Source organism: Schistocerca nitens, chromosome 10, assembly GCF_023898315.1.
Source record: "Schistocerca nitens isolate TAMUIC-IGC-003100 chromosome 10, iqSchNite1.1, whole genome shotgun sequence".
Taxonomy (NCBI): domain Eukaryota; kingdom Metazoa; phylum Arthropoda; class Insecta; order Orthoptera; family Acrididae; genus Schistocerca; species Schistocerca nitens.
In genome coordinates this window covers 73,567,963-73,594,959 of record NC_064623.1, presented here as the reverse complement: position 1 = coordinate 73,594,959, position 26,997 = coordinate 73,567,963, and the positions used below count along the sequence as shown (strand labels likewise).

The 26,997-nt window shown below is 39.3% G+C and overlaps 1 protein-coding gene across 5 annotated transcripts in view; it reads right to left on the bottom strand.

Annotated features, from left to right (window-relative positions):
* Window positions 1-26,997, bottom strand: part of LOC126210625 (collagenase-like) — a 231,944-nt gene that overhangs the window by 32,757 nt on the left and 172,190 nt on the right. The window contains exons 1-2 of one of the 5 annotated variants that reach the window (XM_049939920.1): window positions 23,619-23,743; window positions 1,078-1,246 (exon numbers count right to left, since the gene is read on the bottom strand). The exons of 3 other annotated variants lie outside the window; for them this stretch is intronic. In XM_049939920.1, the coding sequence (XP_049795877.1) occupies window positions 1,078-1,246; window positions 23,619-23,694 (245 nt within the window). In that variant the 5' untranslated portion in view covers window positions 23,695-23,743. Of the gene's footprint in view, window positions 1-1,077; window positions 1,247-23,618; window positions 23,744-26,997 lie in introns of those variants that run through there. One more of the 5 variants, XM_049939925.1, reaches the window with a different exon arrangement.

The window sequence follows — 26,997 nt, the reverse complement described above, 5'->3', positions numbered from 1 at the left end:
TTCAGGAGTTGAAAAGTCCAATATAAAGGAAGAGTCATCAACGTCAAAAGAGTGAGAATGGCGCGATTGGCCCACAAATGAAGATCTGAATGTAGATTACAATCATACTGAATCAACAGAGGAAACAACAGTGGAAGGCAGGGTGTTTGTATTTCGATTATCTTAATCATTTTAGAACTATCCTCTGTATGAATAAAATAAAAGTTGAACTGGATTATTGCTTAATACAATTAGTGCACGCATATTAGACTTTTGTGTGCCAATAGATAATCACATGTTGTAAATGATATTAATCAACATTATTCAAACGATACATCCTGCAAAAAATTTCCAAAATAGCAGAATAAAATAGCATAAAATTTCGCATAGAATGATCCTCTTAAGAAATAAAATCCGTTAAGCCATTTAGCCACAGTCGATAGCCAAAAACTGACAGTTTTCACGATACTTGAACACCTGTAGCTGTAAAACGGTTACTGCAAACTGAAGGCATGAAAGCTGTAGATCAATTTTGTGCGGAAAAAGAGCTCCTAAATTTTGAAATTCACTCACTCATTTGTAAGGATATTAATAAAAATTTGAAAGTATCCATAGCGATATAGAAGAAACATGCATGGAAATGTAGATTGTTCAGTTTTGTAAAAATTTGAAATTTCAGACTTTTTCCTCAACAAAGGAGGTTAATGAGGAACTTCAATTATTCCTTCATCAATCCCTACCTACGTGGATGACCAGCATTTACTTTTAAAATTTTTGAATCAACAATATTCATTATAACTAAAAATTACCTCTCCCCCCTAACATTCTGTTATTGGTGCTTGTTGAGTGTTGTTACAATGACCCTCAATTTACTCTTTATTTTGCACTTCCTTTTCTAAAGATGAACATTGGAAATATTGAAATAAAAAGTTCATTAAAATCACATCTTTAAATACTAGGAACAACAATCTGATAAAGTGTATCATATGACAAAATACATACAAATGGCAGTATCCAAATTGAGTTATCATCCCATAAGGCTACATTACGTTCTGAGCAGCTTGTACAGGTGGCCTGTTGGCAGCTGTTTCAACTCACTGGGTTGTGCAGTAGGAGGCGGTGAGGACTGCCCTTGTGGTGATCAACGACCCACCCCATATATCTCTCCCGTCAGCAATGATGAGGGCCTGGTACGGGAACTGGCCCACTCCTGCAGGGTGGCCATCAGTGATGCGAACATTTCCCTCTTTAGGTGCGGTCCTCTTTTCTGAAACAAGAGGTACAGTTGTGACACAGCTCTATTGATTTCTCTGCTCTTTTCATCAGCATGAGATCAACTGCAAACAGGAGATCTACAACTAATCAACAGGTTCACATAGAAGGCTCTTTATACACCATAACCAAAACTTTCAGGTTTTTGAATTACATTAGTTCCACTTTTCGTTCCAATTGATCCATAGTGACGACAACAGAACATGACAGAAAAGCAAGAGTACACAATAAATGTTTTCAATGGAAAACAAATATGATAATATATATTATATATGAATAGAAATATGATAATGTAATTTCCACAGTTCCCAAGTGAAATGACCATCATGAATAGGGAAAGAGTCAAAAAATTTTGTACATATTTTCATTCAAAAGACAACAGATACCAATAGAAAAACATTTTACAACACTTATTTACAGTTATCTCATTAATGCACTGAATTTGTTCAGGAGTCAGATTGTACTAATACTGTTTTGGCTGAGGAGGAGGAGTTCGCCACCAATAAATCCCTTAGGCTACTGTTAACTAAAAAGTGTCTTCCTGGCTAATGGACACATATTTGGAACAAAATAGGTGACTTTAAATCTTTGTGAAGATTATTCTTATTGCTAGTATTGATCCCATGAACTGATATGTTGGTTTGAAAACTATTAAATTTTCAATGACGAATTTTATCAAGGTATAAATATATTGGGGAGCAGTGGTCAATATCCCTAGTAGTCCAATTAGGCCACTGTAGGATGTTCTTGAGTTAAGAGCACGAATTATGCTTTTTGGACCCAGAAAAATTTAGCTTGGCTTGATGAGATACTCCAAAAAATAAAGGCAGTATGAAATGAAAGTAAGCGTAATACACCAGCCTTTTCATTTTTGTATCCCCTGTGTCTTACAACATTCACATTGCAAATAAAGATATGTGTAGGTGATCCAACAGTCCTGTGGTGTGTTCCTCCCAGATGGATTTATCACCAGTCTGCAATCCAAAGAATTTAACAATGTCACTTATGTTTATCATCAAACTTTAGGCATATTCTGCTGGGAAAGCATATGCAAGTTTTGCACTGCACGTAGTGAGTTTTTTCAAAGTTCAGTGACAAAGAACTGGCTAGGAACCGTTTATTAATGTCCACAAAATTTTCATTAATAATTCTAAGTATTCAAATAGGGTAAGTAATTTATTATCAATAAAAGTGTTGTATTTATCATTTGTCCCATGAGCTCTTTAAACATTACTGCAGTTCCTGTCTTTCCTGTGTGTCCTAAAGTAATCAATTTTTGACATATTGGCTACCCTCTTGAATTCAGATGTAGCAGATTTTGTATCCTGTTCGTATTAACATTTAAGAGAGGACATGCATGTTATGGTTTGAGAGCACATTGACTATTAGCTTAGAAATACAATTTTGCTGATTGGATCTATCTATACAGGTGTTATCCTAGGGTATTTGTGAGTAATTACCTTGTCTAGTTAGGAAGTTTACCATAGGAGTTAAGTTTTGTATTATTGTTACTGACTCTGATAAATTCTTGCTGGTAGAGCTTTTAAGAAAATCTGTATTAAAGTCCCCAGAAAACACTATTTCTTAGTTTTTTGACCAGTAGAACTTAATGGTCATTCGTGGACAGAATAAATTTCACTACAGGTGCTCAGTATACATTCACTATTATGCAGGACTTATTATGAAATTCTACTTTTGTTGTACAAGCATCCAGTTGCTGCTCTAGGCAAAGTTTATGAATGTCTGTGTTCTTCAATTACGATAATTTCTGAAGAATATGGCAACTGCTCCTTTCTCCATTTCTTATCTACAAAACTGAGATGCTAGCCTAAATCCTGTAACGCCTAACACATCTGTACCAGTGGTCACATGACGTGTAGACAGACTCATTTTGTCAACTTGGTTTGATGATTCTAATTTGTCGACGCAGGTAGGCAGTTCATAAAATTTACTTCTTAACCCTTGAATATTTTCATGCAGTAAAGTGGGTGACATTTCACATTGGCTGAGTTAAAACTAGGTGTAAATAAAATTCCTGCTGATTGCTGTAAATTTTTAATTAATATATGTTTGTGCTCAAGTAATAATCTAGAATTTATTGTTTGCTTTCTTTCTCAAACAAGGTTTGTTTCAATCCTAACCTCTCTTAACATGGTTTCCTTACCCTAAAAAGATGCAGTTCTGAACTCTGTAATCATGGTATTTTATTACTTATGACAGTATCATCCTCCCCCCCCCCCCCAACTAAATTTTCTGCTACTAGCCCAGCCAATTTACCTTTCCCTTTCCTGATGACCTGAAGGCCATTCCTAGTATAACCCCATCTAATGAGACGATCTACAAGAACCACAGCAACAACTGCCCCTTGTCTGACACATGTAGCCATTTCAACTACAAATTAACTCTGCAGATAGAAGAGTTCAAATGAGAACGCTCATGGCAGTGAGAGCAGATACAGACTCATTATTCGTATGTCTCTATGACGATGCAATCTTTGCAATGTCACTCTGTATACTGCACCAAAGATTACTGCCAATTGTTGTACTTGGCCCAGCCACTATAATCCTGGTGTCAACCTTGTGATAGTCTTTGCAAAGTGATCCTAAATCCTCTGTCACATGCTCCAGACCAGAAAGAGGTTTAAAACAAGTAGTGGCCTAGTATTCTGGTCCTTGTTTATCCTGAAAAAGTACCAAGTTGCTCAACTTGTGAAGCTCTTTCTCGTGAATAAATCATCAAATTTTTCTGAAATTGTAATCTTTTTGTCTGTACATGTGGATCACACTAACCGATTTCCGTCCAATTAGGATAATTGTTCCTCGGTGCGTCCTTTTTTTGTCTTAGATTGTATAAAAAGAAAAAGGGAAAGTCTAACACTACAAGAATAAGATAAATAAAAATGTTAATAAAAAGGAAGCCTTAGATGACTTCAAATTAAATTCACATAAGTAATGTCATGATGTAGTACTTTGGAATTAATCAAATATTAATTTATACTCAAAGAAGTGCGCGGTTCATGCTAGCTGGCGAGAATTCTGTATACTGGTCGGTACTGAAGCTAGCTGTGCTTCAGCAGAAACACAAGCTGAACACGTAGCAGCTCTAGCACAGACGAACGTCACGTCAGTGTGAGAAGCGTGCAACACATTAGTGACTATAAAGTACTGTGATACTGTTGAGGACAGTGAATATGTTCCTAAGACACCATATATAAGTTACTACAGCAGTGCCGTAACAGTTTCTTTTGTTTTGTGCTCAAGTAAATGAATAAATGTCCAGGAAATGTGCTAGCAAAATATAAAGATAGTGGAGCTAAGTAGATATGTAATGATTAGCAGTGTCTCTGTGAGAACATCCATTAAGAGGCCTCACGAATTTTATCAGAAAAATAATCTTAAAGTCGATGTATCTAACCCACCTAAAAGGAACCCAGGAAATTTGTTTTGAACCCAATTGTACAACAGCCACAAAATGGACTCTTCAACGATTTCTCTGAGGTTCAGCCACAAAAGTTAAAGTTTGTTTCAAAATGTGGACGATCTGGTAACCATTAGTTAAATAGTTAAGCTAATTTCTTAATGAAGACATGTCATACTTTTGCTTTCAATTACTATATATCTTCCAGTATGTTTCACAATTATTTACAGTCTTTTAGAGTTCATTTGTAAGATTCTAATGTGTGAAAATTTTGCAGATGGTACCTTCTGTCCTAAATATGCACTCCTACTGAGCACTGAATGACCTTCTCGAAAAGTGAGCTAAATTCTCTATTATATAGAATAGTATTTGTCAGAAAAAGGACTTTCAAATAAATGGCTTAATGATGCCATATTTGTCGAATTTGTTCGTTAAATAAAATTATCTCCGAATTTTATCGTTTTTAAAGTGAAATCAATATCTGAAGACTTTGAGAAAACATTTGGAGTATCCATGTTAATCTACAAAATGTGTTGTTATAGCATCAACCCTCACAATACCATATGGGGGATGGGGTGGGGGCGGCGGAACTTGTACTTTATGCCAAACTTTTGAAAATATTGCAATGTAGTCAGTTACTTTCTATTTTATAATTTTGAAATATCTGTTTATTGTTTTTTAATGAATTGTACTATCTAGTTCCATAAATGTTTTACATATTTCAGTAAAACATAATGCAAAAATTTAAGACTTTCAGGGGGCCACCAGACCTGTTCATCACGGAATCTGAAAATATTGAATATTACATTCATTGGGGAAAGTGACATCTACCGCTATCAGGGGAACCATCAGACCTGTTAACCACAGATTTTGATGAATTTAGGCACGTTGTAGAAGATGTTGCCGTGAATACACGTCTAGCGACTTTTCATGCGATGGCGCCTAGTTTCAGAGAAAATCGATGTTGATATTTTATGCGTACCTCCTAGATTAGATTAGATTAGATTAGATTAGATTAATACTAGTTCCATGGATCATGAATACGATATTTCGTAATGATGTGGAACGAGTCGAATTTTCCAATACATGACATAATTAGGTTAATTTAACAACATACTTAATATAACAACTTTATTTTATTGTGTTTTTGTTTTTCTTTATTTTTTATTTTTATTTTTTTAATTTTTTTTATATTTTTTTGGTTTTTTTTCTTAATTTATATCTAAAAATTCCTCTATGGAGTAGAAGGAGTTGTCATTCAGAAATTCTTTTAATTTCTTCTTAAATACTTGTTGGTTATCTGTCAGACTTTTGATACTATTTGGTAAGTGACCAAAGACTTTGGTGCCAGTATAATCACCCCTTTCTGTGCCAAAGTTAGATTTAATCTTGAATAGTGAAGATCATCCTTTCTCCTAGTATTGTAGTTATGCACACTGCTACTACTTTTGAATTGGGTTTGGTTGTTAATAACAAATTTCATAAGAGAGTATATATACTGAGAAGCTACTGTGAATATCCCTAGATCCTTAAATAAATGTCTGCAGGATGATCTTGGGTGGACTCCAGCTATTATTCTGATTACACGCTTTTGTGCAATAAATACTTTATTCCTCAGTGATGAATTACCCCAAAATATGATGCCATATGAAAGCAATGAGTGAAAATAGGCGTAGTAAGCTAATTTACTAAGATGTTTATCACCAAAATTTGCAATGACCCTTATTGCATAAGTAGCTGAACTCAAACGTTTCAGCAGATCATCAATGTGTTTCTTCCAATTTAATCTCTCATCAATGGACACACCTAAAAATTTGCAATATTCTACCTTAGCTATATGCTTCTGATTAAGGTCTATATTTATTAATGGCGTCATACCATTCACTGTACGGAACTGTATGTACTGTGTCTTATCAAAATTCAGTGAGAGTCCGTTTACAAGGAACCACTTAGTAATTTTCTGAAAGACAGTATTGACAATTTCATCAGTTAATTCTTGTTTGTCAGGTGTGATTACTATACTTGTATCATCAGCAAAGAGAACTAACTTTGCCTCTTCATGAATATAGAATGGCAAGTCATTAATATATAATAAGAACAACAAAGGACCCAAGACTGACCCTTGTGGAACCCCATTCTTGATAGTTCCCCAGTTTGAGGAATGTGCTGATCTTTGCATGTTACGAGAACTACTTATTTCTACTTTCTGCACTCTTCCAGTTAGGTACGAATTAAACCATTTGTGCACTGTCCCACTCATGCCACAATACTTGAGCTTGTCTAGCAGAATTTCATGATTTACACAATCAAAAGCCTTTGAGAGATCACAAAAAATCCCAATGGGTGGTGTTCGGTTATTCAGATCATTCAAAATTTGACTGGTGAAAGCATATATGGCATTTTCTGTTGAAAAACCTTTCTGGAAACCAAACTGACATTTTGTTAGTACTTCATTTTTACAGATATGTGAAGCTACTCTTGAAGTCATTACTTTCTCAAAAATAACAGATTAGATTAGACTAATCTAATCTAATCTAATCTAATCTGTTATTTCCTGAATCAACTTCAGTGCAAACTACACATATTTGAATATTCCTTTGAAAACAGGTGCACTAAATTGAGACACAATTAAGGATTTTATTTGTTATTATCTCTCCTCGAAGCGACTTCTCTATTACTCTTTAGCAAACACGGAGAAGAAATTTTTACGTGAAAATATAAATCAAAGTCTTAACAAATTGGAATTATTTAGATGAGATAGTGTCTACAGTGCAGATGGATGACTTTCTCTCCTCTACAAAGATTCGATTGCATACCGTCTGATAAGTCTGTCCTCCCCACGAATCAAGAGACCATTGTTCAAATACTTGGAATTCTAGTTGAGAACCGCCAACGGAATCCACATTTTAACAAAGTTTGCTGTAATGATTGATTTGTTAATGAAATTACTAAAGCGAAAATGACTGTTTTTGAATAATTTTGCATAATATATACTATTTAATGATACTCTGTACGATGAAATAAAAAAAAAGAAACAGATGAATACTTGTGGAGGATTTGGATCTGTAGCGCCAGCGTGATGGTCGTAAGCCTTAACCGCTGCAGTATTACCGCATGGCCGAAAAGGTATTAACGTTGCGGTTATAAAAGGTACGCCTAAAACTTTAGAACCAATTTTCTCGGAAACTAGGAGTCATCGCATTAAAAGCTGCTAGCTAGGTACTCAGGATTACTTTTTCTACGACATACCTCAGATTTATCAAAATCCGTGGTTCATAGGTCTGATGACTCCCTTGTTAGTAGTGCATATCAGTTTCTGCAGTGAACATCACATTCAATATTTTCAGGTTCCAGGAACTTTCTTTCAAATCAGTTCTCTTTAAAAAGTATGTTGTGAGCGAAAGTTAACAACAGTTAACGGAATATGCGTTTTTTATATCTCTGTAGCGTGGCCATAAGGTAGCTCCTCCCCCTTTGGTACTACATCTTACCGAAAGTGTGTTGATGTTGCCAAGAATGTGGTACAACATATTTTCATGTTCTGTACCCTGCTAAAACATCGGTACCTCTTTAAAATCAATGTTGTTGGTATAAGTCCACAACGACTGACGCATTATTTTTATTTTTTAGGCCCTGTCCTTACTAATGCGCATTATGGAAACTGACTTGATGTTGCTAGCGTTAACATCCTTTTTTGATTGCATGCCACTTTGAGGCTACTATCTCCTGTGGCACTAAGTTGAACATCTTGCGTTGTGTAAAGCTGACTAGTAAGCGTAAAACTGGGTCTTTTTTTGACACAAACACCTTGAGTGCGAGTGCTAAAAGGCGCTGTAGTAGGAGTGAAACATTGTATGTTTTGAAAATTAGCCTAAATCTTCAATTGCCTTCAGATTTAACTCAGTCTTAGAACTTTATCTCTTTTAATTTACTGAAATAAACGAGAATGAGGTTAGCTGTAATATCGCAAAGCAAATGAACTTTGCATGAATTCAGGTTCGTTTTGATTTCTCGTGATCTTCAATATAATGTTACACGGCGATGGGTATGTTGCGCTGTGGAGGATGCTCTGTGCCAAAGTTACTTGGGAGGAGGGGGGCTTCGTACCAGTTTCGCGTATTGGAGGCTGCTTCGTAACAGTGTAAGGTGGTCGAGGATGCTTCTTATCAGTGTGACATTGTGGTGGCCTCTTTGTACCATTGTGGCTTGGTAGAGGGTGAATCGTATCAGTGTGAAGTAGTGGGCGTTGCTTTGTAGCAATGTCATGTGGCTATGGCGTTTTGTAGCAATCTGACATTGTGGGGAGCGCTTTGTATCAATGTTATATTGCAGAGGGTGCTCCGTCCCAGTCTTGCTTGGCGGATGGTACTTTTTAGCAACGTTAAACGGCAAAGATTGCTTTGTCACAAAGTGAAATGTGGAGGGTGCTTCGTACCAGTTTATGTGGTCGAGGGTTATTCCTACTAATGTTACGTGACCGAAGCTTTGTTCCAATCTGACATGGTAGAGTGTACTTCACACCAACATGATGTGGAAGAGGGTGCTTCGGTCCAATGTTATGTGCCTAAGTTTGCTTTATATCTATGTTATGAGGTGGAGGATGATTCATGCTAATGTTGTGTGGTAGAATGTACTTCAAACCAACATTACGCAGCTGAGTATGCTTCATACCAGTGTTGCGTCATGGAGATGGCTTTGTGCCCATGTAATCTAGGGTACTTCCTAAAAATGTGAGGAGGTGGAGAACTCTTTGTAGCAGTGTTATGTGGCGTAGGTTCATCACTGCCAATGTTGCGTGGCAAGTGGTGCTACTTACGAATGTTGCGTTTTGGAGGGTGCTTCATCCCATTTGTATATGCCAGTGGATGCTTTGTACTAATGTTATACGGCGAACTGCTTTCCACCGTTTGGATATAGTGGTGAATGCTACATACCAATATGACAGAGGGTGCTTCTTAATATTGTCCTGCTTCATGCCAGTGTTTTGTGGTAGAGGTTGCATCATACGAATATGTTGTCGTGAGGGTTCTTTGTCTTAAAGTTGCATTTCAGGTGGCACTTTGTACCAGTGCTACACAGCAGAGAGTGCGTCATACCAATGCTGCTTGACAGAGGGTCCTTTGTACAAATGTGACAAGGTGGGTATGGATTTTACCTATGTGATATAGTTACGGTCTCTTTGTACGATTATTATATGATGGAATGTATCTAGTAACAATGTTGTATGGTGGAGGTTGCTTTGTATCAGTGTGACATGATGGAGGGTGTTTCTTAGGAATTTTTGGATTCAGAGGGTGTTTTACACCAAATTTTTGTGATGGAAGGTGCCCTGTACCAAGGCGAAATGGTAAAGCGTGTTTCGTACCAACTTCACAGGTTCAAAGACGATTTGTACCGATGTAACGTGACAGAGGGTGCTTTGTGCCAATGTTGCATACCAGAGAGTGTTGCTGTATACATGTGTACAGTCAACGTTCTGGAAAGTTTGCACTAATGACATTTTGGGTTGCTTACAGATGTCTGGCTTTGTGCGGATTCCTGTGAGGCAGGCTCGCATTACCACACATACTGTACCCCAATTATCGAAATCACGCAGGTTGTGCTTTGGTTTCAGCCCAACTTAGACGAGTTTATTGGTAAATAATGCAGGCAATTTCTACAGGGAAATGACGTTGTTCACTTGATTTTAAGATCTGTCTCGCCTTGCAACTGATGGGTAGAAACGTCGTTCAATAGTCAGTGCCAAGTGACCTTAAACTGTAGCTTTGATCAGCGCCAGTTACTAAGTCTCATGCGTTTTGTACCGCATTAGAAGATACATATACGTATTCTGATAAATAATACACAGAATTTATAGTTTCTTTAATGCTCGATTTTACTCTTCATGCAAACATCCAATTTTTATCCAGGGTCAGAGATCAAACATTCTTCTGAATAGAATCATGTCCAAAGATGTTACTGCTCCTAGTATGTGTAGTGGTAGAGCAAGTCTGTCAAATCCAGCTTCCACCATGTTAGCCTTAGGCCTTACGAAGGTAGCATGTCACATTTTGGGCTTTTTGTAGCTATGATTGCGTGTTACGGAAGTATACAGTTTAACTCATACACTGCATCAAAGATGTCTCCAAAATACGTGTACATCAATTCTAGAAAGCTTTATTGTAGTGAAGTGTCGCAAAGTTATTATCTGCTCTTCACTTTTCCCCTTGGACGACAATCTCCGAGATAGCATGACGCTCTTTAAATCTTGTTAGTCAGCCGGAAGAAGCGTTAAAATCTCATACAGTCCGCAAGATTTTGAAGAAAAACTGGGCCTATTAGGCGAATATTAGGTCAGATATTTGGGTGATTTCTGTTCTTTTCTGCTGAAACCATTCCGACATGGCTTAGCTGTAGCGGTTATAAAGATACGTACTGTCAAAGTTGTTTGTGCACTGTATTCGAATATTAAACTTAGTAGTTTTCACTCGTTCATCCAAATACTAACAGTGTGTTTAAATTTCGCTGCGTGCAGTTGCAGCTGTAACAGTTCTTAAGTTAAGTTCTGACAAAAATGTTTGTGCACTGTTACACAATTATTAAATTTAGTAATGTGCAACGGTGTCTAATGCTGTTTGTGGCGAAATAACGGTTCAATAATCTTTTGGAAACATTTGCTCACGGTGTTTTTTAGGGTTGTGTGTGCGTTGAAGTCGTTCAGTAAATTTGGTGTGGTGGTTTTCAGCTGCCGTTTTTTGTTTTTTTGTTTTTTGTTTTTTTGTTTCTAGTGAAATATTACAGTAAAATTACATTCACTGTTTTAACTTCATCGTGTGTTCCAGTGGACGCTTGAATTTTTGGTTTTAACTAAGAATATTGTGTGAAGTTTTGAAGCTATTGGTATTAGTTGTGGTTTAGTGGTATAAATCAAATTTGTTGCTTTCTTAGTAGAGAGAGAATTTCGAGACCACTATTGTTAGTTCTTTAAATAGTTCTGCTGATGAAATTAAACTTAGGTAATGTAGACGTTTACTTTTTCCAGTAACTGTAAAACTTTATCATGAATGAGAAGTGTGGGATTTGTCGTAGGTTTGTCAGTAGGTGGTTACAGTGTGGGATTTGTTGAAAGTATTTTCATTGGGGGAATCCAGTGAGGAATTTAGTGGGCATTTTAGCTAGGTCCTCTCCTGGGAGTATAGAATTTGAGGCAGAAATAATTTGGTAGAGGAGTAGAAGCGTAAGATCTGTGCTCTTTAGGTACAGTTACAATACCCAAAGGACGAACTAGATAAGTTGAGGAGGGTGAAGGGTGCTGGGGAATGAGAAATAGCAGTTTGCAAGAACGCAGCTAAGAGGAGGAGGTATTCAGACAGTTGTATTTTACATATATGCAATAGATTTGACACCTGTCAGAGTTGAGTGAAGAGAAGCCTCTTGTAGCTGTAGGTGTAGGAAACACGCAGCAGCGCTCAGCAATTAGGAAACCTAAGTTAGCTTCAAGGTCTAACAGAAAGAAGAAGGTTCTGTTGCTAGGTAGTTCACAAGGTATAGGTGTAGGCCAGAAGTTGCAGCGTTCGGGAGTGAATATCAGGTCACCAGCATTGTGAAGCCTAGTGAGGATTGGCTCAGGTGACTGACAGCATAGCGGAGTTGTGTAGGAACTTTACGAAAGAGAATCAGGTAATGAGCGTCGGTGAAGCGGGGAATAGTCGTGATAGGGATGGGGAATATGATGTGGGTGGAGGCCTGGCAAAGACAGCTACTCAAACTGGTGGCACTAACATGCACTTCGTGCAACTGTTTCTGCATCAGGATCGGCCTCACGTTAATGCTGCTGTTAGACGTGTTAAAACGGGGCTGGAGAAGCCACTGGTGGCACAGGCCATGCCTCACACTGCAGTGGTGCCAGTTGAGTACATCGATACATCGGATTTCACTGGGCATGGCCTGCACCTCAGTAAATATGGCAAGGGGACGCTGGCAAAACTTGTAGGTATCTCAAATTGGATGGTAGTGGGATCACTCATGGAAAAATTCTTGTAGTAGTTGGTGTTAAAGTTGAACCTTCCTAAACTGAAGTCAGCTGATATACCTGATTAAAGGACGTCCCTCTAACAAAGGAATCGCCTTCAGAGGAGGTCAGGCATCAAAGTAGAGAAAGAACTAGCATATTTCATCAAAATATAAAAGATATTAGATAGAGATGAAGTTAGTGAACTGCTTGTAGATGTTGACTCTGACCTTATTGGTATATCAGAGAACCACTTAAATAATTTGAAAATTCAGAGGCTTCCTTTACCAGAATACAGATTAGCTGGCTGTTTTTCAAGAAGTTACTTGTGGACTGGGGAAGTGGCCATGTATGTAAAAAACAGTATTCCATTTGAGTCTGTAGACGTATCACGGCACAGCAGTGAACAGATACTTGAATCTTGTGCAGGGACAGTAGAATTTAGAGCGACTTCTGATTGTTGTTGTTTACAGGTCCCCTATCTCTAACTTCAGAGCATTTCTGCTCAAGCTAGTGAGGGCTCTTCGTCACTCTATAGGAAGTACAAAAAGTTAGTTATACGTGGTGACTTCAATATTAATTTTGTATATGATTGTACATGAAAAGAATGTTGGTTGATGTCCTAAACTCATATGATCTCATGCACACCGTGTTTTTTCAACCAGGGTGCAGGGGAACAGTAGCTCAGTTATAGACAATATTTTTATACATTGTTCATTACTGAATGGGCATACTGTTAGTGAAGGGGTGAATGGCCTTACAGACAATGATACACAAATTATAACTTGAAGGGGCTTTTGAACTCAAACTAATTTTACATATAATTACAAACTCTGTAGGAAAGCTAATCCAATGTTTTTTAAACCTTGTTAAGCAAGAAGAGTGGTGGATGTTTATAGTGCCGATAACATAGATGAAAAATGTAATGCTTCTCTTAACACATTTCTCATGATCTTTGAGAATTGCTTTCCATTGGAACATTCTAAACAGGGTTGTTGTTGTTATTGTTGTTGTGGTCTTCAGTGCAGAGAATGCTTTGTTGCAGCTCTGCATGCTACTCTATCCTGTGCAAGCTTCTTCATCTCCCAGTACCTACTGCAACCTACATCCTTCTGAATCTGTTTAGATTATCTCTTGATCTCCCTCTACGATTTTTACCCTCCACGCTGCCCTCCACACCGTGATCCCTTGATGCCTCAGAATAAGCCCTACCAACCTATACCTTCTTCTAGTCAAGCCGTGCCACAAATTTCTCGTCTCTCCCATTCTATTCATTACTTTCTCGTGAGTTATGTGATCTACGCACCTAATCTTCAGCATTCTTCTGTAGCACCATATTTCCAAAGTTTCTATTCACTTCTTGTCTAAACTATTTATCGTCCACGTTTCACTTCCATACATGGCTATACTCCATACAAATACTTTCAGAAACGACTTCATGACACTTAGATCTATACTCTATGTTAACAAATTTCTCTTCTTCAGAAACGCTTTCCTTGCCATTTCCAGTCTACATTTTATGTCCTCTCTACTTCGACCATCATCAGTTATTTTGCCCCAAAAAGCAAAACTCCTTTACTACTTTAGGCCTCTAATTTTCTAATCTAATTCCCGCAGCATCACCCGATTTAATTGGACTACATTCCACTATCCTCGTTTTTCTTTTGTTGATGTTCATCTTATATCCTCATTTCAAGACACTGTCCATTCCGTTCAGCTGCTCTTCCAAGTCCTTTGCTGTCTCTGACAGAATTACAATGTCATCGGCGAACCTCAAAATTTTTATTTCTTCTCATGGATTTCAATACCTACTCCGAATTTTTCTTTTGTTTCCTTCACTGCTTGCTCAATATACAGATTGAATAACATCGGGGAGAGACGACAACCCTGTCTCACTCCCTTCCCAACCACTGCTTCCCTCGACTCTTATAACTGGCATCTGGTTTCTGTACAAATTGTAAATAGCCTTTCGCTTCCTGTATTTTACCCCTGCCACCTTCAGAATTTGAAAGAGAATATTCCAGTCAACATTGTCAAAAGCTTTCTCTACGTCTACAAATGCTAGATACGTAGGTATGCCTTTCCTTAATCTAATGTCTAAGATAAGTCGTAGGGTCAGTGCTGCCTCACGTGTTCCAACATTTCTACTGATCATCCCCGAGGTCGGCTTCTGCCAGTTTTTCCATTCGTCTGTAAAGAATTCGTGTTAGTATTTTGCACTCGTTGCTTATTAAACTGATAGTTCGGTAATTTTCACATCTGTCAACACCTTCTTTCTTAGGGATTGGGATTATTATATTCTTCTTGAAGTCTGAGGGTTTTTCGCCTGTCTCATACCACCAGACGGTAGAGTTCCTCAACAGATGGTAGAGTTGTTAGGCCTGGCTCTCCCAAGGCTGTCCTAGTGGAATGTAGTCTACTCCCAGGACCTTGTTTCGACTTAGGTCTTTCAGTGCTCTGTCAAACTCTTCACGCAGTAACCGACTCCTATTTCATCTTCGTCTACATTTCCTTCCATTTCTATAATATTGTCCTCAAGAACATCACCCTTGTATAGACCCTATATATATATATATATATATATATATATATATATATATATATATATATACTCCCACCTTTCTACTTTCCCTTCTTTGCTTAGAACTGGGCTTCCATCTCTTGATATTCATGCAAGTGGTTCTCTTTTCTCCAAAGGTCTCTTTAATTTTCCTGTAGGCAGTATCTATCTTACCCCTAGTGATATGCGCCTCTACATCCTTACATTTGTCCTCTAGCCATCCTTGCTTAGCCATTTTGCACTTCCTGTCGATCTCATTTTTGAGACGTTTGTATTCCTTTTTGCCTGCATTTACTGCATTTTTATAGTTTCTCCTTTCATCAATTAAATTCAATATCTCTTCTGTTGCCCAAGTATTTCTGTTATCCCTGGTTTTTTACCTACTTTATCCTCTGCTGCCTTCACTATTTCATCTCTCAAAGCTACCCATTCTTCTTCTACTGTATTTCTTTCCCCCATTCTTGTCAATCGTTCCCTAATGCTGTCCCTGATACTCTCTACGACCTCTGATTCTTTCAGTTTATCCAGGTCACATCTACTCAGATTTTCTCCTTTTTGCAGTTTCTTCATTTTTTATCTACAGTTCATAACCAATAGATTGCGCTCATAGTCCACATCTGCCCCTGGAAATGTCTTACAATTTAAAACCTGGTTCCTGAGTCTCTGTCTTACCATTATATAATCTGAAACCTTCCAGTATCTCCAGGCTTCTTCCATGTGTACAACCTTCTTTTATAATTCTTGAATGAAGTGTTAGCTATGATTATGGCAAATGGTTCAAATGGCTCTGAGCACTATGGGACTTAACTGCTGAGGTCATCAGTGCCCTAGAACTTAGAACTACTTAAACTTAACTAACCTAAGGACATCACACACATCCATGCCCAAGGCAGGATTCGAACCTGCGACCGTAGCGGTCGCGCGGTTCCAGACTGTAGCGCCTAGAACCGCTTGGCCACTCAGGCCGTCGATTAAGTTATGCTCTGTATAAAATTCTTCCAGGCGGCTTCCTCTTTCGTTCCTTAGCCCCATTCCATATTCGCCTACTACGTTTCTTTTTCTTCCTTTTCCTACTATCGAGTTCCAGTCACCCATGACTATTAAATTTTCGTCTCCCTTCACTATCTGAACAATTTCTTTTATCTCATCATACATTTCATCAATCTGTTCGTCATCTGCGGAGCTAGTTGGCATATAAACTTGTACTACTGTGGTAGGCGTGGGCTTTGTATCTGTCTTGGCCACATGAACATGCTACTAGCAGTAAAATGCAGCCCGGATGGCTGACTAGTGGGATAGGGTTATCACATAAAACAAAGTGGGAATTATCTCAAAATGTTAGAAGAAGCCACAATCAAGCTACAGTACCCCTTACAGACAGTAGTGTAAGGTGCTTAAGAATGTTATTAGGAAGGTAAAGAGTATGTGGTACGCAAATAGAATATCTAATACACAGGATAAAATTAAGACCAGATGTTCAGTTGTAAAGGAAGTGTCTGGCCAGCAGCACAAGGTCGACGATATAAAATCAGTTCATAGTAAAAAAAAATCTGTTGCTGGTAAGTCAGATATATGTACAGTATTTGACAATCATTTTCTGAGCATTGCTAGTGAACTAAATAACAGCTTATTTTTTCCAGGCAATCATATAAATCACTTGGGAAATGTCTTTCTGCGATTGATGTCTGAAATACCTCTTTGTGATATTGACAAGGGGGAGATTGAGTCAATAATTAAATCACTGGACTCTGGTGGATATGATGGAGTACCTACCAGAAAATTACTGTGCGGCTCATGTTAGCCATATACTTAGCCATATTTACAATTTTTTCTATAGAATGGTCAGTTTCCTGAACGATTAAAGTAATCAGTAGTAAAGCCACTTTCTAAAAAGGTAGAAAGGAATAATGTAGACAATTTTAGACCTATCTCTATGCCATCAGTGTTTGCTAAAGTTGTTAAAAAGACTGTGCATTAAGGACAATTGATCATTTTCTATCATATAATTTGCTATCAAATGTACAGTTCGGCTTTAGAAGCCGTTTACCAACTGAAAATGCTTTATTCTCTTTTCTCTGTGAGGTACTGGATAGATTAAACAAAAGGTTTAGAACGCTAGGTGAATTTTTTTATTTAACCAATGCTTTTGTGTTGATCACAAAATATTGCTCCAGAAGATGGACCATTAGGGAATACGGCGAGTAGCTTACCATTGGTCCACCTCTTACTCTGACAACAGACAGCAAAAGGTCATTTATTCACTGTGTTGAGAATGGCAATGATGTGGGGTCTGAGTGGGGTGCGGGCAAATGGGGGCTGCCCTAGGGATCAGTATCTGGGATACTCCTGTTCCTTATTTATATAAATGATATGCTTTCTAGTATTACAGGTAACTCTAAAGTATTCCTGTTTGCTGATGACACTGTCGTGGTAGTAAAGGATGTTGTGTGCAACGTTGGGACTGTTTCAAATAGTGCAGTTCAAGACAAAAGTTCATGGCTTGTAGAAAGTAAACTAAAGTTAAATCACAGTAAGACTCAGTTTTTACAGTTTCTTACATGCAATTAAACAAAATCTGACGTTTTAATTTCACAGAATCGGCAGTTCATATTTCTAGGTGTTGAGATAGACAGTTAACTGTCTTGTTCAAAGACTTAATGCTACTATTTTTACTATTCGAATGGTATCTGAAGCAAGTGATCGTTCGATACGAATATTAGTCTACTTTGCTTATTTTCATTCGCTTTTGTCGTGTAGTATTACATTTTGGGGTAACTCTTCCCATTCTCAAAGGATTTATTTGGCTCAGAAACGCTCAGTTCGGGAGATAAGTGGTGTAAGTTCACGAGCCACTTGTCGAGCCCTGTTCACTAGTCTGGGAATCCTGACATTGACCGCTCAATATATATATTCTTTGCTGTCGTTTCTTGTCAACAATATCAGCTTATTCCCTAGAGTTAGCAGTTTTCACTCAGTTATTACTAGGCAGAAATACAGTCTGCATTTGGGTCGCACTTCATTAACTCTTGTGGAGAAAGGTATGTAGTATACTGCTGCATCCATTTTCAGTAAGTTACCACAAGAATTCAAAAATCTTAGCAGTAATCCTAGCACTTTCAAATCGAAACTGAAGAGTTTCCTCGTAGGTCACTTCTTCCGTTCTGTTGAGGATTTCCTTGAAAAATTAAGCTGATTTCTATGTTATATCTTGGATTGCGTTTACTTAACCTTACGGCTTGACTTTTTTTTGGGTTGATAAACATTTTATTTTATCTGTTATTTTTTTTATGTTGTGATTTCATGTACTGACAAGTTCCATGACCTTGGAGATTTGTTCCTCAGTTTGGTCCTATGGAACTAGACGTGTAAATAAATAAATAAAATAAATTTATCCAGTTCTGAGTATGTAGACATTTTCATAATCTTTCGCACTGAAAAAGCTTTAGGTCAGTCAGAACTGCTAGCAAATTGAATTATTTTGTCGCTTTTACGAATATCACGGATCGTAATTCACCCAAATTGCAAATCAGTGCCACATTCCGCGTATCGATACTGCCTTCTTCGAGTTTGTGTACTACTTCAAGTTTAACACGTTTTCGCTTTTCAGAAGTTGTTTGCCACTAACAGAAACCACACGACTACAGTATTCACCACAACAATGTAGTCCAGCGCTTGAGGTGTTCGAGCAGCACATTGTTTACTACACCCCTGTTGTAGCCTGACATTATTTCTCACCTGCGGCCCACTCCTCGATAAAAGAAAAACTTTCAGCAGCTCATCAAACAAGAAAAGGGAGAAATAGGGCGCGGAAAATCCACAACGCGGATAATCGCTCACGGATAATGAAGCGTTTGCTATTTTTCCATTTGAACAGTAAAATAACTGATGGTGGACGAGAGAAGGTTCGAAATGTGATTTTAAGTCCAAGAAAATCGGCTTAATAAAGGGAAATTTGTTAGTGTGTAATATAAATTTAAATATTCGTAAGTCTTTTTCTGAATGTATCTATTTGGAGTGTACAGAAACGAAACGTGGACGATAAACTTTTAAGAAGAGGTCTAAAGGTTAGATGGGAAGAATGAGTACCTAGTGAGGATGAAATAAACCGATTTGAGGAAAAAAGAAATTTATTTAAGAACTTATCTAAAAATGGAATCAGTTGAAATAGCATGTTTTGGACCGAAATCGTTTTTGGTAACAGAGGGAAATGTGGGGAGTAAAAACGTAGAGGGAGACCAAGGCATACAGGAATACAGTGAAAAGGTTCAAAATGATCCAGGTTGCGATAGTTATTCGTAAATGAGGAGTCTTGTCAAGGATAGACCAGTGAGAAGAGTTGCATCAAAACAGTCTATGGATTGAAAACCTAACAATAAAAAGAAGGTATGGATGGTGTATGCCTCGCTTACACATTTAACCTGTGTGATGAAAAAGCGAAAAATGAAAGGGAAGAATCGTTTGTAAGTTGGACTAAAATTTAAGATGAAAAATCATAGCCTTCTTAAGATACCATTAAGAGTTCACTATTGTCTTTAAAAGTGAAGAAGAAATACATCACATGTTGAATGGAATTAGCAGTTTTATAAGCATAAAATACGGATTGAGGGTTAACTAAATGAAGAGGAAGGTGTTCGTGGTACAGCGAAAAACCTAAAATGAGAAGTCGGGACCACCCAGTTGATGAAGCAAAAGGTTTTCACTACCTTGGAAAAAAACTAAAGGATGACCGATGAAATAAGGAGCATGTAAAACACAGGATTATATTTGTTAATATGTACACCTGGAGAACAGGAATTATGTGGGTCATGAACTGTGGGGAAAATGGAAAACAAGAGAATTGAGATGTGGTGTTACAAAAAGGGAATGAGTGTTGGGGAGGAGAGGCAGTAGGTCTGCATATCCATTCTAGGTGAGGTCGTAGCGGAGGTGGTTTGCGTTGCCTTCCTCAGAGTTGGTATGGTATGAAGTGTCGAATGTGTATCTCTAACGTGTGGATGAGCGTGACTGATGCTTGTACAGTGTAGTGTTGGATCAATATTGCTACGGATGAAGGGAAGAGAAAGGGCGAGACATAGTGCCATCACATAGAGTAATGCTTTGGAGTAGCATGAAGGGGGCCACAGAGCTAGACGTTGCCATCCGGTGGATGGGTCACCGTGGCACGCCTCACGTCATGAATCAATGCATTGCGGTTTGCGATGTGATCCAGAATATTCACGCAGACCGGTGCTCTGAGTCTTCGTCCTACCACCTGTCTGCCGCCTGCAGAACAAATACAGTCACTGAAAATTTTCCACTACGAGTATTCGTACCAGCACACCCCCAAGTAGAAAGCGGCATCACAAGCGCACGACCGTGACATCGGCTAAGGAGATGAGTGTTGATACGGAAATATGTAGAAAATAAAGTGAATTGATCAGATAAGAATTGTGAAAATTCTCTACAGATTCGTCATGTAGACGGATATGTAGAAAACCCTGACTAAGGGACGTGTTGACAAGGAAAATGCTAAGATATTAGGAAATACAGGGTGTTTCAAAAATGACCGGTATATTTGAAACGGCAATAAAAACTAAACGAGCAGCGATAGAAATACACCGTTTGTTGCAATATGCTTGGGACAACAGTACATTTTCAGGCAGACAAACTTTCGAAATTACAGTAGTTACAATTTTCAACAACAGATGGCGCTGCGGTCTGGGAAACTCTATAGTACGAAATTTTCCACATATCCACCATGCGTAGCAATAATATGGCGTAGTCTCTGAATGAAATTACCCGAAACCTTTGACAACGTGCCTGGCGGAATGGCTTCACATGCAGATGAGATGTACTGCTTCAGCTGTTCAATTGTTTCTGGATTCTGGCGGTACACCTGGTCTTTCAAGTGTCCCCACAGAAAGACGTCACAGGGGTTCATGTCTGGCGAATAGGGAGGCCAATCCACGCCGCCTCCTGTATGTTTAGGATAGCCCAAAGCAATCACACGATCATCGAAATATTCATTCAGGAAATTAAAGACGTCGGCCGTGCGATGTGGCCGGGCACCATCTTGCATAAGCCACGAGGTGTTCGCAGTGTCGTCTAAGGCAGTTTGTACCGCCACAAATTCACGAAGAATGTCCAGATAGCGTGATGCAGTAATCGTTTCGGATCTGAAAAATGGGCCAATGATTCCTTTGGAAGAAATGGCGGCCCAGACCAGTACTTTTTGAGGATGCAGGGACGATGGGACTGCAACATGGGGCTTTTCGGTTCCCCATATGCGCCGGTTCTGTTTATTGACGAAGCCGTCCAGGTAAAAATAAGCTTCGTCAGTAAACCAAATGCTGCCCACATGCATATCGCCGTCATCAATCCTGTGCACTATATCGTTAGCGAATGTCTCTCGTGAAGCAATGGTAGCGGCGCTGAGGGGTTGCCGCGTTTGAATTTTGTATGGATAGAGGTGTAAACTCTGGCGCATGAGACGATACGTGGACGTTGGCGTCCTTTGGACTGCAGCTGCAACACGGCGAACGGAAACCCGAGGCCGCTGTTGGATCACCTGCTGCACAAGCTGCGCGTTGACCTCTGTGGTTGCCGTACGCGGTCGCCCTACCTTTCCAGCACGTTCATCCGTCACGTTCCCAGTCCGTTGAAATTTTTCAAACAGATCCTTTATTGTATCGCTTTTCGGTCCTTTGGTTACATTAAACCTCCGTTGAAAACTTCGTCTTGTTGCAACAACACTGTGTTCTAGGCGGTGGAATTCCAACACCAGAAAAATCCTCTGTTCTAAGGAATAAACCATGGTGTCTACAGCACACTTTTACGTTGTGAACAGCACACGCTTACAGCAGAAAGACGACGTACAGTATGGCGCACCTACAGACTGCGTTGTCTTCTATATCTTTCACATCACTTGCAGCGCCATCTGTTGTTGAAAATTGTAACTACTGTAATTTCGAAAGTTTGTCTGCCTGAAAATGTACTGTTGTCCGAAGCATATTGCAACAAACTGTGTATTTCTATCGCTGCTCGTTTAGTTTTTATTGCCGTTTCAAATATACCGGTCATTTTTGAAACACCCTGTAGCTTCAGTATTAGTATGGAAAACAACTCCATTCAAAAATAGTAAAGGAAAACAGATTGCAAGACAGTCTTTTATATAGAAACGCCATACATATGAAGGGCTTATTTCAATAGTTGTACAAGTACATTACCTCCACTTTTCTGCCGATAATGCTTCTGAAGTTAATGATCCAAACAAACAGAAAGCAAGGTTCATCTCTAGCAAGAAGCCATGTGCTTGAATATTCTGGTATCTCAACTACAGAATTTTCAGTGCTCATTTAACTTTAGGACTCTGTATCTCAAAATGAACAAAAATGGACTTGTACCACTATTGAAATAATCCCTTCATATAACCCTCGAACTATAAATTAGTCTTCGTTCTGCAACAAACAGTTTCATTGCAAACAGCTATATCAAATAACAACATTGTTTATGTTTTCTTAAAGAAATCTTATAATCTCCATTAACTATATTCAGCAAATAATGGAGGATGTTGTGACTATGTAGACTTTAACTGCGTGTTACAATATAAATTCTTGTCGGGTTTCCAGGCGGATCAGACTCTCATTTGGGCACAATATTTCAGCGGTCCACCTATCCGCCATCATCAGGTGAGAAAAGCTATACTTCTCTCCCCGGTAACTGATTCCACTCGCAAATGACTGCACCTTTAAATACATCGGAAGTACAATAACGCATGGACTAGATACAGTGCGCACGCGCTCAATCATTCCTGCTGCCCCCTGGCGGAAAGAGAGTTGCAACGTCTCCGGTGGTGAATACTGTTTTATCATACATGAAGAAACAACGGCATCTGAATCGGCCGGCTGTGAATAATCATTTGTAACGCTGTATCGTTTTCAACAGTACTCACCACCGGAGGCGTTGCAACTCTCTTTCCGCCAGGGGGCAGCAGGAATGACTGAGCGCGTGCGCACTGTATCTAGTCCATGCGCTATTGAACTTCCGATGTATATAAAGGCGCAGTCATTTGCGAGTTGTATCAGTTATAGGCGAGAGCAGCGTAGCTTTTCTCACCTGATGATGGCGGCCAGGTGGACCGCAGAAATATTGTGACCATATGACAGTCTGATCCGCCGGGAAACCCGACAAGAATTTGATAATGGAGGATGTTGTGCGTGAACGGTAATCTACGATGAAGAGATCGACAGAGGAGAGGAAATCGTATCAGTATGTTATAAACTAGATAGAAACAATAAGAAAAATTAAATGCTGCATAAATTCTTTCCAATATCAGCAGAAGCTACAAAAATTTATAGTAAAATTTTTGGCCCTTTTACGCTTTACATTGTGAAATTTAATCATTACCAGAGGAACACTCACCCCATTTGCTGGTACTCGGCTTCGCCGTAACTACCAGCAGAACAGATAGCAACAGGAATAGGACGCGTGCAGCCATTGCTCCTGGTGCAGTTCCCGCTGCTAATTGTAGTCTCCAGGCATAGCGCCGCGCCTTATATAGCGTCTTATCAGATCACCAGATCTTGACGTGTCTGTCGTATCTTTGTGACGAAATCGGTGTCACTGTCGTGCAGTTCAAGTGAGATGTCCACAAAGTCCAGCTGTCATTTCAAAACATCTTGACTTGGAAATTATTAGAGATAAAGAACCATTGTTTGTTCTGAAACGTTTATCAGCTGTCAGAGCTATTTATATTTTTCGTTGCAGATTTGACTTAGATTCCATCAAAATTGCGGTAGATCTTGAGAAGGTGCGACTTGTCGCCTGGTATAGAGAATTCAAATTCTTGATAACGGTAGTGCAATATCACAGCCACTGTAAGGGAGGGCACCACCGGCAAAAAAAAAAGAAGCATAATGATGTGGTTGAAAAACCTTAAAATTGTAAGCAGTGTCAAAGACCTTCATAAAAATGGACGCTTCTCCCCTTCCCTGTATCTCTAATACGTTTTGATAGAGTGCATGATGCCAACGTAATGGTGTCCAGAAATGCTTGTCCCTGGGGAACGAAGGTAAACTGACAGTCTGGGAATTAGGTCAAAAATAATAAAGGAATATGGAGTGTTAGCGGTTATCATTTGTGTGGCTGGTGAGTAACGAGTAGGGTCAGGCGAAAGGCGGGAACTGTCTGGGTGAGAGAAGCAGCTGCCGTCTGAGCTCCAGCAACATCCAGCGACCACAAACTTGACTCTGCGTGTCTGAACGGTGACGTGGGATTCCAGTTTCTTCAGCAAAGACATCAGAAATCATGCTGCCTTCAGCAGCATTTACTGGAATGAACTGCTTCTGGCCTGTAAGGTAGGCAGACTTAGCACGTAGGGACTGGTGAAGTTATACTGGGAGAGCACTTAGATCCAATAGGAAACGAAGAAAAATAAAATCCTATATACTTCTAGACTGGCTGGCCACCACGTACATTGTTCCCCCTTCCACATGAAGTGATAGCTCACAGTGTTTCTAAAATGTTTGGCATTCACTTCCTCCAAAAATAGGCTGCCAAGATCAGAGACCGATAGGCTATGGAAGGGCTCTGTTACAATTGATTTTCTGTAAGTTGTAAAAAGAGACACATAAGACATAGAATTCAGCCAGTGGCAGAGTCGGTGATTGGGGAGTAGCAGGGAGGTTTCCAGCCCGGGCGGTCAACAGCAGATCACATCTTCACTCCGGCAGCTCACTGAGAAACAACCGAGTTAGAAAACTGCTACGGAAGCAAAGGGAACTTCACAGCAAACACAAACATAGCCAAAGCCTTGCAGACAAACAAAAATTACTCGAAACGAAATGCAGTGTGAGGAGGGCTATGCGAGAGGCGTTCAATGAATTAGAAAGTAAAGTTCTATGTACTGACTTGGCAGAAAATCCTAAGAAATTTTGGTATTATGTCAAAGTGGTAGGTGCATCAAAACAAAATGTCAAGACACTCTGTGACCAAGATGGTGCTGAAACAGAGGATGACAGACTAAAGGCCAAAATACTAAATGTCTTTTTCCAAAGCTGTTTCACAGTGGAAGACTGCACTGTAGTTCCTTCTCCAGATTGTCGCACAGATGACTAAATGGCAGATATCGAAATAGATGACAGAGGGATAGAAAAACAATTAAAATCGCTCAAAACAGGAAAGGCCGCTGGACCTGATGGGATACCAGTTCGATTTTACACAGAGTACGCGAAGGAACTTGTCCCCCTTCCTGCAGCGGAGTACCGTATGTCTCTAGAAGAGCGTAGCGTTCCAGAAGACTGGAAAAGGGCACAGGTCATCCCCGTTCTCAAGAAGGAAGGTCGAACAGACGAGCAGAACTATAGACCTATATCTCTAACGTCGATCAGTTGTAGAATTTTGGAACACGTATTATTATGTTCCAGTATAATGACTTTTCGTCAGACTAGAAATCTACTCTGTAGGAATCAGCATGGGTTTCGAAAAAGACGATCGTGTGAAACCCAGCTCGCGCTATTCGTCCACTAGACTCAGAGGAGCATAGAAAAGGGGATCGGAGATAGATGCCGTGTTTCTTGACTTCCGCAAGGCGTTTTATACAGTTCGCCACAGTCGTTTAATGAAGAAAGTAAGAGCATACGGACTATCAGACCAATTGTGTGATCGGATTGAACAGTTCCTAGATAACAGAACGCAGCATGTCATTCTCAATGCAGAGAAGTCTTCCAAAGTAAGAGTAATTTCAGGTGTGCCGCAGGGGAGTGTCGTAGGACCGTTGCTATTCATAATATGTATAAATGACCTTGCGGATATACATCGGAAGTTCACTGAGGTTTTTTGCGGATGATGCTGTAGTACATCGAGAGGTTGTAACAATGGAAAATTGTACTGAAATGCAGGAGTATCTGCAACGTATTAACGCATGGTGCAGGAATAGCAATTGAACCTCAATGTAGACAAGTGTAGTGTGCTGCGAATACATAGAAAGAAAGATTCTTTATCATTTAGCTACAATATAGCAGGTCACCAACTGGAAGCAGTTAATTCCATAAATTATCTGGGAGTAGGCATTAGGAGTGATTTAAAATGGAATGATCATATAAAGTTGATCATTGGTAAAGCAGATACCAGACTGAGATTCATTGGAAGAATCCTAAGGAAATGCAATCCAAAAACAAAGGAAGGAGGTAACAGTACACTTGTTCGTCCACTGCTTGAATTCTGCTCACTGGTGTGGTATCCATACCAGATAGGGTTGATAGAAGAGATAGAGAAGATCCAACGGAGAGCAGCGCGTTTCGTTACAGGATCATTTAGTAAGTGCGAAAGCGATACGGAGATAATAGATAAACTCCAGTGGAAGACTCTGTAAGAGAGACGTTCAGTAGCTCGATACGGGCTTTTGTTGATGTTTCGAGAACATACCTTCACCGAGGAGTCAAGCAGTATATTGCTCCCACCTACGTATATCTCGCGAAAAGACCACACAGGGGCATACCGACAATCTTTCTTTCCACGAACAGTACGAGTCTGGAATAGAAGGGAGAATCGATAGAGGTACTCAAAGTACCCTCCGCCACACACCGTCAGGTGGCTTGCGGAGTATGGATCTAGATGTAGATGTAGATGGCTGAATATGGTAAAGATCTGCATATTTTATTCGTAGATTCTAAGAAGGCCTATAACTGTATACATCGCAAGAGCCTGCTCAGCTGTTTAAGGAAGTTTGGCATGGCAGAGAAACCATCAGTCTGATAAAGATCCGTCTGAGCGAAACACGTGCAAATGTGAAGATAGGAAA